Genomic DNA, 15,349 nt, shown 5'->3' with positions numbered 1-15,349 from the left:
CCTTGTAATATTCTGGTAGGTTCTACTTGCCAAAACTCTATTAAGCATTTTCATAGCAGTATTAAGTTGGTAATCTTATTTGGGCCTGTCAGATTTTGTTAGCAGGAATTTGCTAGTTGGGTAAAATGTATACTTTTTGAACATGGAAATTACCTAGGATCTTATTGAATACTGGGGTGAGAGGACCTTGTCTGTAAAACCTGAGCTGAGCATCCGTGCTCCCTCCCCATCCCTCCTCCCACACACAGCTCTGTCCTCTCTCACAGGAGGAATCTTTGAGTATGCGGATGGCCCCAACGCCCAGGTCATGAACGCTGAAGAGCATGCCTTTCGATTTTCTGCCAACATCATCAACAGAAACAGGACTCTGCTGCCCAACACGACCCTGACTTACGACATTCAGAGGATTCACTTCCATGACAGTTTTGAGGCCACCAAGAAGGGTGAGTGAGCAGATCTTCACTGGCTGGGCGTGGGGGTGGGGTAGAGCCTTTCCCACTTGTACCAAGCCCCCAGGAGTAGGTGTGGGGTCTGTGAGGAAGTCCCAGGGTAGCCAGGCATGGTGCTGTAGCTTGTGACAGCAGTAGGGAGGCTGACAGAAGGTCATGAGCTCCAGGCCACCCTGTGCTATACCAAATACAAGGTCAGCCAGCCTGAGCTACACAGGGAGGCGCTGGCTGTCGGGGAGACTATGAAGGGTGGCTGGAACCTAAGGAAAGGGAGAGAGGGGGTGAGATTGCCTGAATAGAGGTCAACTAAGCTCCCCAGGACCTTTGAACCAAGGGGAACATTTTCAACCTTGATTTTTAGCCCTATCAATGGACAAATATATTATAACTATGTATGCTATAGGATGTGCTGTTTGGATACGTGTGTGACTTGTGGATTGCTCTAATTGGAGGACCTCACCCACCCACCACATCTAGCATTTATCTTTCTCATTTATCATTTCTTTCAGGTAAGAACACTGAAAACATGCGTGCAACACATCATATTAACCGTAGTCACCTTGCTATGGGTCTTATTGCATCTTTCGTTGGCATCCTACTCGAGTAGCAATAGGTAGCATACATATAAAGTAGAGACTGTATTAGCCCCAGAGCACACCATCTGCCTGCCGTAAAAAGACTTTATAAGCACAGCGTGCTGCTCAGTGCCCGCAACATCTTGACCCCAGAGTCTACAGAGAAGCCCTGAAATCTGACACCGGGCCCTGTGTTCATATAAGTGTGACCTTTCTGTTGTCTACAGAGTCACTAAAAAGACCTGACTCACAACACAAATTGTGGTGAGTCTAGTCAAAGTTGTACCTCACCTAAATCCTTAAAAAAAATAAAGACTAAAACCAGATATTCCCCATATCTTTGCGAATTAGCAGACATATTTATACTTAGAAGAGGGAAATTCCACTGCCCATGGGTCTTCAAACATACACCACAGTTTCCCGTGTGGTACACAGCACACCCAAGTGCACAATGGGTTTTTTGTTACTATTTTTGTTGTTGTTGTTTTGTTTTTTGTCTTTTTGTTTTTCAAGACAGGAATTGTCTGTGTAACCCTGGCTGTCCTAGAACTTACTATGTAGCCCAGGCTGGCCTCAAACCCACAGATCCGCCTGTCTCTGCCTCCTAAGTGCTGGGATTAAAGGGGTGCACTACCACTGCCTGACTTGTTGCTATCTTTTTTAGATGATTTATTTTATTTTTGTTTTTTTGTGTATGAGTGTTTACCTGTCTGTGGGTTTGGGCACCACATGCATGCAGTGCCTGCAGAAGCCACAAGAGGGCGTCAGATCCCCCTGGAAAGCGGGTTTGATTGTGAGAGTGCTGGGAACTGAGCCCGGCTCCTCGGCTCCTCGGCAGGAACTGCCAGTGCTCTTAATTGCTGAGCCATTTCTCCAGCCCCATTTTTGTGTCTTTTAAAAGACAGATCCTATACACACACCCACTCGTGTGTTCATACACACAGTGAGCCCGCCAGGCTCATGGACTCTACAACCAGGGACCAAAAATACTCAGGGGAAAAAAAAAGAAAAGAAAGGAAAAAAAGAAAGAGAAAAATCCAGTTGCTTCTGTCCTAAACATATATAGACTTTTCTGTGTCGTTTTCCCTAAACAATAAGCACAGCGCCTATTTACATAGCATTTGCATTGCATTGTGGGAAGAGGTGTCTTGAGACTATAGAGCATAAGGCACAGCGTGAGGAAGATATGCAAATACCAAGTCCCTCTGCGCCAGGAACCCAGCATCTGCCAGTCTGCTATCTGCAGGGGGTCCTGGAACCAATTCCCTGCAGATCCTGAGGGAGACTGCATATCTGAACTATATTTTTACATATATATTTAATTCAAATTCAACTTAAAGGCTTAGATAACTGGAAATAGCTTCCATAGAACCTTCGATTTCCATGTAACCATTTAAAGATCTCAAGCCTAAGGAATCTCATTTCCAAAATGACTAGGTCATCTTTTCCGAAATATGATATCATAGCCCATCAAAGCTCATATCACAATTTTTAGTTAAATCGTTGTGTTTTAATGCACTTTCTCTTCTCCCTCGCGTTGTTGAAGGGGACACTCTCTTTGGGTATTTGATCTATTCCTGGGGCACCAGAGGGGTCAGGGACGATAGTTACTGCTCAGTAAAGTGATTGCTGAATGAGTTGATGAACCATGAGAACCTAAGAAAACGTTGTCTAGGACCCCTGTAAACTGAGTTCAGGGCTAGCATCATCCACGTTTGTTCTGCTGGCTGAGACTCACCCAGCTCTCTGAAGAGTTTCCGATGTCTCTTCATTTAATCTCCTGGGCTGCCAGGGACAGAGAAGCCACGATGTTACCTGTTTGTGGCTGTGTTTTCCAAAGCCCCATTCTGGTTAGCTTTTGAGCGCAGGAAGTGTGCAGAGTGTGGCTGTAGAGCCAGGCTGCCCAAGCTGGTTTCTCAGCAACTGCTACCTCAGCTATGTTGGAAAAAAAATGCCTCAGTTCCCTACGATGTGAAGCAGTGGCTCTGTTCAATGCTTAGGATTGTGTCTGACACTCTAAAAGGTGGGACTTGGCTCTGGGTACACTTGGCTCCTCTTTTCCACCCACTAGGCCATCAGGGCAGGGCCTGACTCACACAAGGACTTTCCCTGTTGTCACACACACACACACACACACACACACACACACACACACACACACACACACACGTACCTATGGTCAGAGGCCTCCAAGGTGTTGAGCTCTTATGTTTGACATTCATGAGCCTTCTTCTACCCTAGTTTAGTCTGGAGCCCTGCCTCTCTGTGCTGGTCCTTTTGCTTGTTCCCAGCATGCCCTGCCACCAACACCAGGAAGCAGAAGATCCATCTTCCTGCCATGCGCAAATGACTATGTAGGCACAGAAACTTTAGGACTTAGCAAAGGCCGGTGTCACATCAGAGGTGCTCATCGGTTCAGGCAGCCCAGAGGCTATGCCATCTGGCTAGTGATGCTTTGTGATTGTGTGGAGGTGTGTGTGTGAGGATGTGTGTGTTTCTGTCTCTCCCAGCAGACTCTCTAGATGAGCTCTGTTCATGTTTTGTTGCTCTACTATGCAACCTAGTGTCCCTGTTTGCTTTATGTTGCTATGATAAAACACTGACCACATCCAATTCAGAGGAAAGCCAAGGCAAGGATGGGAGGCAGGAGCTGAAGCAGAGACCATGCTTACTGCCTCTCTTTCTGAGCTCAGCATGCTTTCTTATACAATCCCTCCGGGAGTGACACCGCCCACGGTGTCACTGGGCCCTCTTACATTGTCCATCAAGACAACAGGCCTGTCTGATGGGGGGCAGTTCCATATTTGCCATTCCCTCCTCCTAGGTGTCACTTGTTTAGGTTAAGTTGTTTAGGTTAAGTTGACAAACCTAACCACTACACCTATCATGCACCTACACCTAGCGTGCCCAAAGCCATTGCCAGTGGTTTGGCCTGATCTACAGACGAGAGAAAAGTATGAACCAGTTCCTGGTGTGCCGAACTCACTTTCCATCGCTCCTGATAATCTCGGTGGGAGACGAACCTTCACCCTCTACAGGTCACAGCCAAGATGTCAGGAAGTCTCATCAAAGGACCAAGAGCTACAATAGCAGGAGGTAGTAGTCAGAGAGCTTCCTGGAGTAAGAGGTCTCTAAGCTGTGCTCTGAAGGATGGTTGGAAACAGTAAGGACAGGGCAACATGGAAAGCAGGGGGGATTTGCACGATGGCCAGTCTATGCACTGAGTCATCCTGAGTCTATGCACTCAGTCATCCTGAATGAGCCTTTACTGTGTGACACGAGTTAGGGATCACAGGTTAGGTGGCCGGTCCCGGCTACTATGAGACTTCCATTTATCTTTATTGTGGTTGGAAATCTGGGCCCAGGCCTATGAACTCCAGAGAATGATGCAGGAGAGGAGAATACAACCTTGGCTTGGCCAGGGAGTACTCAGAAGAAACAAACTTATCTAAGCCAGCTCAAGACAGCATCCCTGGCACCCAGATCAAGCCAGAGACCAGGCAAGTCCATCTAGACTTCTGGGAGCCCATGTGGCCATGCTACCCATGTGTGGCTGCCACCACTCTCTGCTGTTGCCATGCACTGACTTGGCCTGGCCTCAGAGGTCATGGGGTCAGAATCACTCAGCATCTACATTTTGAGCATCACTTACTGGGTCTCACACCCTGTGCCTGGTAGTCCTCTGTATGGTTGGCTCCGGCAGCACTCCCCAGCCTGTGCTCTGGTCAGCGTTCTACAAGAGGAACCTTTGAAAACCGCATCTCACTCTCCATGAGCCCTTGGGTTGCTCCCACTCGGGAGTTACTAATGCAGCATTGCCGTGAGCGGCCCTGTGTTTATCTCCCAGGGCGTGGGTACCCAGGTTTGTTGAGTTTGGTTTTAGGAGTTGAAATATGGGGTCACTGTTTGCAGCCAGACAGTTTCATAGGTGGTTGTACAGATCTGCATTCCCACAGCAGCGCACAGTGCTGGCAGGTGTTCTACCTCTGTGCGGACATGCTTGGAGGTCAGTTAGACTTTTAAAGATTTTGTCCACTCTGCTGATTTGTGAAGTGGTTATGTTATTGTGGCTTTCTTTTATATTTATCTGATGATTCCCCTTTTAATGGGGGAAAGGCCTCGTGGGTCTCAATGCAGGAGGAAGAACTAATTCAGCCAGAACAGGTAGGGTAGTTGGCAGTACGTTTTGTCTTCCATGTCCCGTTGCCCGTAAGACCTAACATGCTCCACAACGCTAGTCTGAATGTTGAATAAGTCATTTGAATATTTCTTTTCTTTTTTAGAACCTTTCAGTGACCTTTTCAAAATTGAGCTGTTTGTCATTTCCTTGTTGATTTAAAGGAGTTCTTTGCATATTCTGATAAGAATCATTTGGGGCAGTGTGAATATATACATTTTTTTTTTTTTTTTTTTTTTGGTTTTTCGAGACAGGGTTTCTCTGTGTAGTCCTGGCTGTCCTGGAACTCACTCTGTAGACCAGGCTGGCCTCGAACTCAGAAATCCGCCTGCCTCTGCCTCCCAAGTGCTGGGATTAAAGGCGTGCGCCACCACGCCCGGCGAATATATACATTTATATATGTTTTATATTAATTACATGTGGGGCTGTCTTTAATACTCTGTTAGCAGTTATATCTCATGAGAAACAAAGTCCGATTTATTAATCATTCTCTTTGTGTGTTCCGGGTGAGAGGTCTCTGTCTATCCTAAAGACCATCTCCCTTGTTTTCTTCTAGGAGTTCTGTGCGCATGTCTTTCGTGGTTGGCTCTCTGATCTGTCTTAAGTGATTTTCAGTGTATGGTGAGACGTGACTGTTGAGATTTGTTTCTTGGGCACAAAGCTGGTAGGATGGACTCAGCATCAACACAGCAATGTTTGAATGTGCCTAGACATCTGCCAAGCCTTGTGCCAGATGGATGTCTTTACTGGCCAGATTCCTGTTAAAAACAAAAAGCTAAAGATGGACAAAGGGACCATCTACATGAGACAGACAGATTGGCACATAATGAAACAATGGACTTTTAATCAGCCATAAAGGAACAGACTCACGTAGGAGTGGAACCCCGTGGTAGAGAGCTTGTCTGGCATGTGCCCTGGGTTTCATTACACGCGCACGCGCACGTGTGCACACACACAGATGTGGACCGGGAGTGCCTTAGTCTATGGCACTCTCTCAGTTTTTCAAACCTGTCAGGTAGCTTCCCCATTCCACAGATGGCAGCATCTCTGTCTGAGCCTCATGACAGTTCTTCAGCGGGGCCAGCTCCCACTGAACACAGCCTCCCACCTCTTCTCTGGCCTGTCCTTGTTTGGATCTTTGATTTTCCAGGCTGCATTCCTTAGGAGCTTCATCAGGACTCTTCCAAGAAGATGCACTTAGGCCTAATTCTGAAGAATCCAGTGATAATTAATTGTTTCTAGATGGAAGTTACCGCCACCTTCCCTCCCACCCTCTGGAGTGAGCTGGATCCAGCCACCTTAAGTTACATGGGGCAAGGGGACACAGCAGCACAAAACCTGGCTACCTACCAGCTCTGGCTGAATCAGTCCTTCCTCCTGCTGGAGGCCCAGGAGGCCTTTTCCCCATTAAAAGGAACTTTCACTATTGCCTTTATTTTGAAATGTTTTGTGGAAAATTAAAAGAAGAGAGTCTGCCAAGCAGGCTCTGAGCCAGCAGCCCAGAAAGCGCTGTGTTTTCCGTCCAAGCCTGGCCAGAGCAGGCTGGAATCGACCCAGCGCTCCCCAGACTCCTCTGACTGCACTTATTCTCTGGGTGGCTCAATTCCTTTTAAGACACAAATTGATTGGGATAATTTCAGCTATAACTACAATTGCCATGGAAGGGGGGATGCATTCAGGCTGGGGACTCCTACAATGACTGTGAACCATCAAGTTACTGTAAAATGACCAGAAAATGGATTCAAAATTGAAGCCACAAATAATGTAATTGCTGCAGTGTATGCACAGGACTGCCAGGACAAGGTTGGCTGCTGCCCTGGACACATCTGGAAGCAGAACTGTTGTTGTTGCTGCCATGATAACCCCTGTCCTGGGCCTTGCTGATAGCAGAATCCTTCCATCCTGGAAGATCCTCAGAGGGTGGAAGAAACATGGAGTGACTAGAAAACGGATGTAGAGATGAGACAAGGAAAAGGAGGAAATGGAGATTGGGAATGAGCCCACATAGGTCTAGACGCTGCACTGTTGGGAGAATAGGGCCCAGTGTGGACATTGTTATCATCTTTCACCACCACAGATGGCAGTACCACAATTCTCGTCATCCCTGTTTATGCTATCCCCTACATCCCTGCCTCTGTTGCATCATCTCCATCATTGCTATGGCAACATCTTCATCTACGGGTACTATGGTCCACAGCATCCCTATCCCACTGGTACTATGGTCCAACATCAGTATCTCAACACTATCTTCCGCATCCTATACTTTGTGCCTGGTCTGCTGTCCCCTGTCTCAGGCAAACATGATGCTCAGCCCTTGGTCTAAGATAGGAGCATCATAAAAGGTGTACATTGTAAGGATGGAAGATATGCTGCATCCTTGGTGGCCTGTTTCAAGGTCAGAGCAAAGTGGAGATGCATGAGGAAGATTTTTTTGTGGAGCAGTGCAGGGGAAAGACACAAGTCATTCCATCAAGCCTTCAGTCTAAACATCCTAGCAAGGGTGTCTATCATTTAGAAAAATTATCAACATTTGTGGGGGGTCCATGTGCACTTGAACACATGTTTTGCATGCATGTATGTAAAAGAGGAGGGATGGGATAGGGACCACTGCATTCATCATGGGAGGAGAAAAAGACAGACTTTGTTTAACAATGTGCCAGCCTTCCTAATGCTTCAGTATTTAGTCTTGGAGGCCTTGTTTTATGGATATTTAAAGCAAAGTCTCCTTGGGGTATAGTGCTTAGAAGGTGTGGGGATTTGAGTTGCTATTAAAGGCTGGGCAGTGATGGCTTCCTTAATAAAACCTGCAGATGCAGAGACCTGGGGAAAGGAAAGAGTCAGATGGATAGCTGAGGAAATGAATGAGTGTTCTCACTGTGCTTGGGGAATGTCCTGGAAGCCAGCAGGGCTATAAGGCTGTGAGGGAGACAGACAAGAGTGGGAGATGAAGAAGGGAAGTAGCTGTGGTCATAGGAACAGGGCTGAGGAAATGTTGCAGTAAGTATGTCTTCTAGGACCACTCTAAGAACTTTGGCTTTTATGCTGATGGAGGGCATAGGAGTGACATAACCCTTATGACCCAGAAAGGTTCATTCTGGCTGCTAAAATGCTGAGGAGTTGACAGGGTTGGTGACTGGCATCTAATGCAGGAAAATGGTAGTCGTGCCTTGGTTTTTGTGGGCATGGTAGGGTGGCATCTATGCCTGCTTGGCTTCTGGGTATGTCTGTTGTTTTAAGTTAATAGATGTTGGAAGACACAGTCCACTGTGGGTGGCACACTCCCTAGGCAGAGGCTCCTAAACTGTATAAGAGCAGAGAAATTAAACTGAACGCAAGGAAGCAACTGAACGTGAATGTATTCATTTCTCTCAGCTCTTGACTGTGGATGTGATGCGAATGGCTGCTTGAAACCACTGCTGTGATTTCCCACTACAGTGGACCTGTAACTTGGAACCGTGAGCTGAAATAAGCCCTTTTTCTCCTGAGTTGCTTTTAGGATGTTTTATCACAGCAACGGAAATGAAGATAGAGCAGAGGTCTAAGAGGCATCTTAACTATGCAAATGATATCACTGAAAGAAAAGGGAGATGTTCGTGTCAGATCTTAGGGAGCAGACCAGGGTGGAAGGCAGAGGCTGGAAACCCTGGTCAGTAGATGTTTGCTTCCTGTTTGTCTAGAAGCTGGGATACCACTTACAAAGACATCATGGTTGAGTAGCATGGTTACTGGGTCAGTGTGCTCCAACACTGGTCTTTTTTTTTTTTTTAAGATTCATTTATTTATTATATGTAAGCACACTGTAGCTGTCTTCAGACACTCCAGAAGAGGGCATCAGATTTCGTTATGGATGGTTGTGAGCCACCATGTGGTTGCTGGGATTTGAACTCGGGACCTTTAGAAGAGCAGTCGGCGCTCTTAACCACTGAGCCATCTCACCAGCCCCACCACTGGTCTTATAATTGTCTCTTCTTACCTCCTTGGTGTCAGATGAAGGAGAGATTGTTACAGCCCCATTGCTCAGATGAGGAAACCGAGACTTCATGAGTTGTTCTCACCCCTCTTAAAGTTCCTCTGGCTTTTTTCCCCATGCGTTTATGCGAATGTCAAAATCACTGCCCACTCCCAGCACACATAGCACCACACTGACCCTGTGTCACCCTCCTCTGTTGTAGCCTGTGACCAGTTGGCGCTGGGTGTTGTAGCCATCTTTGGGCCATCGCAGGGCTCCTGCACCAATGCTGTCCAGTCCATCTGCAACGCCTTGGAGGTTCCCCACATCCAACTGCGCTGGAAGCACCACCCGCTGGACAACAAGGACACCTTCTACGTGAACCTCTACCCTGACTACGCCTCTCTCAGCCACGCCATCCTCGACTTGGTCCAGTCCCTCAAGTGGCGGTCAGCCACCGTGGTCTATGATGACAGTACAGGTGGGTGGCTAGACCTGTCATGGCTCGGGGGAGGGAGGAGGAGGGTGAGGGAACAGAGCCCCAACATTAGTGTTGTCTGCTTGCCTAGCACGGCTGCCTCTGAGGAGAAGGTCCCATCTCACACCAGACACCAACAGCAGCCAGTTACATCGATGCTTGCCTCCTGGGTTCTCTCATACCTACCCCCTTCGGCCTCAGCAGGCTCAAGCACATCTTATTCTACCCTAGCCTGGCTCACACCTGACTCTCCCCTCTCCAGCATGCCTACGTTATCTTCTGCAGCAGTGCTGAGACCTGTACTTGGCACATGCCATGTCAAACATTGACCTGGGCTCACACTCCCATGGCCACCCAACACCCACCCACACTCCCACATCCCTACCCTCTCACCTGCAGGAGGCATGTCCATATTCTCTGCACCCATCCACAGTTTGCTTGAAATGTGGCCTGGCTTCCTGTAAATCCCTGTTCTCCCACCTGCTGGCTGGGTTGCCATCTGTGTCCTCAACTCCTCACGGGGAAGCTATGGAATAAAGAGGGAAAAGGGATAATTAGCTACTGATCCTGCCAGCACCTGAAGGCAGCACCCTCCCCTCCCCCACTTCTTTGCCTTCCCCCAGACACTCCTGCTCAGGTACAACTGTGCTTATAAACTCACTTCCTGTCTATTGACATGACTGCTGACCCCAGCTAAGGTAACTAAGTCAGGCCTGTAGAAATGGGCTCCAGGCTTGGGTCTCCTCCTCCAGTGAGGAGGAAGGAAAACCTGGGCTCTAAGTTTCAGCTGATGGTGGGCTCCCTCCCCTCCCCTTTACTCTTCCCCTCTCCCCTCCCAACCCTCCCTCTCCCTGGTGCAGAGGTCTTGCACTTAGGCCCCACCCACCTGGAGTCATATCAACATGCATTCCTCTGCACAGGGCCCAGTCCTGCCCAGCCACCCAAAGCTACCGTGGTACTTACCTTCCAGAACCTTCTTTAGCGTCATGTGTTACCCTTTACTTCCCAAGTTCTGGGCCCCTTGGTGTGGGCCTAGAACAGACAGCCGCTAAGGGATCCAGCCAACATTCTGGGTCTTTCCTTTGGACCTCGTGATCTGTAACACATCCCCAGACACTGTCTTGGCTAACTGTGCATTCCGGGTGAACCCAGGGAGGGGAAGGGCAGAGGAAGGGAGAGAGGAGAACCACTACCTTCATCTTCAGCCGCCCTCTCCTCCGGGAGGTTCACTTTCTGGAGACAGAGCAGGTCGATCTCCAGATGCATGCATGGGTCAGACGGCAGTGCGTACCACGGGTCACAAGCAGTGCCAGCGCTTACTATCACAGATCTCTCAGTGACTCTGTGTGGTGGTAAATCAGAAACAAGGCAACAGGTTCAGCAAGGTAGCAGACCCTGCCCACTGGCAGCAGCTAGGATCTCAGCCCACACCATCCTGCAGGTCTGTCTCAGCCCAAGGCCACTATTGTTAGCCAGCACTGAGGTGGCTCCTGCTTCCCCCACCCCCCAAAAACTTGAATCTCAAGACAATTCTTAGCCAAGTCTCTTGAGAGACAGTGACCTTGGCGAGTCACTTTAACCCATCTGGCCTGGCTCTCCCAAGGGTGTTGAGAGGTAGAGCGTCCATCCTTAAAAAGCCCTCCAGCACTTGGCTACCTGCAGATTCATGTTAGCTCTTGATTACCTCCTAGTAGGGGCCAGGAGTAGCAGGATGGAATGGAATCACAGACAGAATGATCAGGATGCTGTTTGTCCATCTTAGAGTCCTGTAAACAGCTACAGACTTACATGTTACTAGCAGTCCTCAAAAGCCGGCCCATGCCCTGAGGTCCCGATTCGAGGTTCTGTCACCACGGGACACTCCACAGGGTCCAGTCCCCTCTAACTTCCCTACAGCATGGTGGTCTTACCTTTCTAAGCCAGTGGTTCTCAACCTCCCTAATGCTGAGGCCCTTTCATCACAGTTCCTCATGTTGTGGTGACCCCCAATCATACAGTTATTTCGTTGTACTTCATATCCGTAATTTTGCTACTGTTCCAAATTGTAATATAAGTGTTGGATATGCAGGGTATCTGACAAGGTGACCCCTATAGGGGTAGCCAACCTCTCTAAAAACGTTTGCCTGTGAGCCCATTTCTGCTTCCTAGTCCATAGGTTCTCTGTGCCTTTAGGACTTAGCACAGGGGCTTGATACAATATGGACATTTTTAAAGCACTGGTCGCACTGACTTGGGGTGAATTGAAATCATCCTGAATTAAACTCTTAATAAGTCTGGCAGGAAATGGCATAAGGGAGCAGAAATGAAGAGGCCACTACCCTATTATTACATCTTTGAAGAGTTAATCATATTCTAGGAGAGTAGATGCCCAGCTATAGGGCACGGGAAACGCTTGGCCATCGGAGCTGGGAGTCAAATGACAATGCAAGCAGTCAGAGCTCCAGATACCCGGCTTGAGAGAGAGCCTTCCTTAACCAGTATGGGCTGACTTACCAGAGAAGGGGAGACATTTGCCCTTGGGCCTTGAAGATAGATGGACAGAAGGACATGTAGAGCATGTTGTGGGCATAGCAGGTGGAAGGGACAGTGTGAGCAGGGGAGGTGGGGCCGTCTGGGGCAGCGTGGGGCAGCACCGGGTAGTGCTTTGGAGCTGCCAGCCTGAGTGTAGAGTGTGAGCAGGGGAAGCAGAAGAGACAGGATTCACCTGGCTGTACGGGTCTGACATCCGGCCTCAGGCTTCAGACTTGATGTTGTGTGTAACAGAGCACCACTGAGTGCTGTGGAGCGTGGCCTTGGAACAGTGAAAGCTGAGTTTCATCAGACACCCCAGAGAGCAGCACGTGAGGAGGAAAGAGAGCTTTAAAAAGCTGGGGGCCTGGATGGTCCCCCAAAGAACAAATAGGGGGCAAGCTTTATTTACTTCAAGGGATCGCTTGGAAGAGAACTTGGGAGCAGAAGAGAGGAAACCGATGCGGACAGGATGGTAGAATGGGTAGAGCAGATACTGGCTTGCACCGTTAGCCAGGTACAGGGCCTCCAGGATGGGTGGGGAGGGAGGGCAAAGCTTTGCAAAGAGACAAGCCAGGATGACAGACACCGTGTTAGTGGCCCTGCCACTTAAGCTCACGCTTAAGTCCGGAGCTTCCTGCCTTTGAGCCCTGGCTCTACCCACAAATCCTTGTCACCTGATCCTCAGCTTTGATGACCTGAATTGCCAGTGACTTCTAGACCATACCATTCCCTCCGCTTATTCTTTGTACAAGAAGCTAAAAATCAAACCCAGGGCCTTGAGCAACCCTAGGCCAGTGCTTTACCACCAAGATACCCACGGGGTAACCCCACTCTCTTGTAATGTGATTAACCATTCCAAAAAGAAAAAGTGGGCTAACCGTGCCTTCATTTCTTCACCTTCCTAGTGCCAATGTTCTTTTTCCTTACTGTAATTTATTAGCATTTAATTCAGTTTGATTTTCAGTTTGTCTCAATTCAGTTCAGTTTAAAAAGTACTTAGAGCAGAGGCAGTGAGAGATGGGGTTTGGTCAAGATAACAATGGGCTCTAGAATTCAGAGCTGCCCTGAAGAATACAGCATTCAAAAACAGACAGGGAAGTAGAAGCCCTCTAACCAAGACATTTCACCAGGCTAGACCACCACCACCCCCCCCCCGGTGGGAAACACAGTGTGTTCAGCAAGCTCTGGCTGTGTGGGGGGTGGGGGCAGGGCTGTGGCCATGGTTCAGCCGATGGGGCAACAGAGATCAAATCTGTTGAAGCAGTCGCCACTTTGGGTTTGTTTGTTTGTTTGTTTTTGTTTTTAGGGTTTTTTGTGGCTGGGGGTGTGGACTGGACATTTCTAAGGGATATTTAGCAGCCTGACAAGGTCAGAGTGCCTTGTGGGTATTGTTACACTCTCTTGACCTCCTCCTCCCCCTCCCCCTCCCCCTCCTCCTCCTCCTCGGCACACTAGTGTTGCTGCAGCTCCACACATCACTTCAGAGGCCAGTGCCCCAATCAAGAAGGAGACAAAGGAACTTGTCTTACTGTGACCCATACTCCTTGTCAACAAGATAGATCTGCCTTTGCACCTTCTACAAGACAGTCTTGCTCAGTACCTGGAGCCCATGCTCACGACCTCTAGGCCCTGTCAAATGGGAGTAAGAGTGCCACTGGCTGGCTCTGGACAGTCACAAGGACTGGCACATTGCCAGCCGAGGATGCATCCATCCGTTAGCCCCCGTCTGTAATAAGCTGGGTGACAGCACCCTCCCCCAAAATTCAGTGGCCTAAAGCAACACACATTTCTTTAGCTCCTGAGTCCACAAGGTCAGCGGCTTACTGTGCCTGGCCAGCTGCTCCTCGGGTTCCAGCCAGCTTACTTGCCGGCCTGCTGGTAGCTCTAGGCTGGCCTTGGCTCTCTGCCTCGTGTTGTCCTCCAGCAGGCTCACCCAGGCATTGTTGTCCCAACTACGGCCAAGGAGCAAGAGAATCAGCCAGTATGGGGTTCCATCATGTCTGCTAATATCGCGCCGACCAAACCAAATGACAGGGTTGAGCCCGGTGTGTGGCACTGCCCAGCTCTGTGCAAAGGGTATGGATCTAGGGAGGGGTGAGGAGGTTGGCTCATCCGTTTCACAGTAGTAGCCTCAAGGAGAGTGGCTGTGGAGGAGGTGACCTTTGAGCCTTGCCATGTTTCCTGCTTCCTAATCCAGTCTGTGTGCAGACTTCTGCCAGGGCTGAAAGGAAAAGGCTTAGGGAGGGAAAGAGCCTTGGGGTGGAGAAAAAGGTCTCTGCTTAGAAGGCAAAACACTATTTCTCAAAACACAATCCCATCTGTGGTCTGGTTCAAAATTAGGGGTGGTCCCTTAACCTCCGTGGCTCTCTGATTCCTTATCTATCCTGCCAGCATGAAGGTTCAAGCTCTGGGACCCTCCCAGGCTCCGCACGGAGATGGTTAAATGGGGCTTGAGCACAGAAGTGCTTCGTAAGTGAAAAAACACGCCATTCCAACAACCGTGATTCAGGGTGGATATTCTGGGAGGGATTGATTAAGGAGACAGGCAAAAGAAAGCTCTGTCTCAGGCAAACACAGACAGCCCGGTCCTCTGGAGGTAGGCCAGAAGGAGCCACGATCTCCTCGGGGACTACACTGATGGGAAGGAAGTCTGACATTTGCTGCTAGAGAATATGGGTCATTATGCATTACATGGGGTGATGTGCTTGGCTGACAAGCCGGCCCCGGTGGCTTCCACTCCAGCATCGAACCTGTCCCTGTCCTCATAATCTGGATCTCCAGCGCCCACAGGTCTGGTAATGCTGAACAGGGTCAGAAAAAGGAGCAGGCAGAAGTGAGGCGGGCATGGAGGGCCTCCAGGTAACAGACCTGAGAAGCCAGCAAGAACAGGGGAAGATCCCAGAACGGCTGGGGAAGGTGGGCTTCTGGGTGAGCTAGGGGTAGCTTAGGGCCCTTCCGTGGCTGAAGTCTACTGATCCTCGCTGTCGCTAGGATGGTGTTAGGAGCTCAGAGGCCTGCTGAAACCAGAGTTCTTCCACCTGTGCATCCAGAACTCGTGGAAGTTTGAGGGCTCTTGGAGAGGTCTGGTTCCCGGGCCCAGGAGGCTGGTGGAAGCAAACCTTTGGAAGAGAGAACTGGGTGGGCTTAGGTTGGGTCCCAGGGACTGCCTTGGAGACTGCGATTCCAGTGGAACAGCTCTAGAGTTGAATG

The 15,349-nt window shown here is 49.2% G+C and overlaps 1 protein-coding gene across 3 annotated transcripts in view; it reads left to right on the top strand.

Annotated features, from left to right (window-relative positions):
• The window catches only part of Grik3 (glutamate ionotropic receptor kainate type subunit 3), a 219,619-nt gene that overhangs the window by 131,332 nt on the left and 72,938 nt on the right, over positions 1-15,349 (top strand). For all 3 annotated transcript variants that reach the window (XM_021159766.3, XM_021159768.3, XM_029476815.2), the window contains exons 2-3: positions 267-443; positions 9,374-9,631. In XM_021159766.3, the coding sequence (XP_021015425.1) occupies positions 267-443; positions 9,374-9,631 (435 nt within the window). The remainder of the gene's footprint in view (positions 1-266; positions 444-9,373; positions 9,632-15,349) is intronic.

Source organism: Mus caroli, unplaced genomic scaffold (assembly GCF_978045245.1).
Source record: "Mus caroli unplaced genomic scaffold, Mus_caroli_1 scaffold_6, whole genome shotgun sequence".
In the NCBI taxonomy this organism is placed as follows: Eukaryota; Metazoa; Chordata; class Mammalia; order Rodentia; family Muridae; genus Mus; species Mus caroli.
This window is presented reverse-complemented; position numbering and strand designations above follow the sequence as displayed.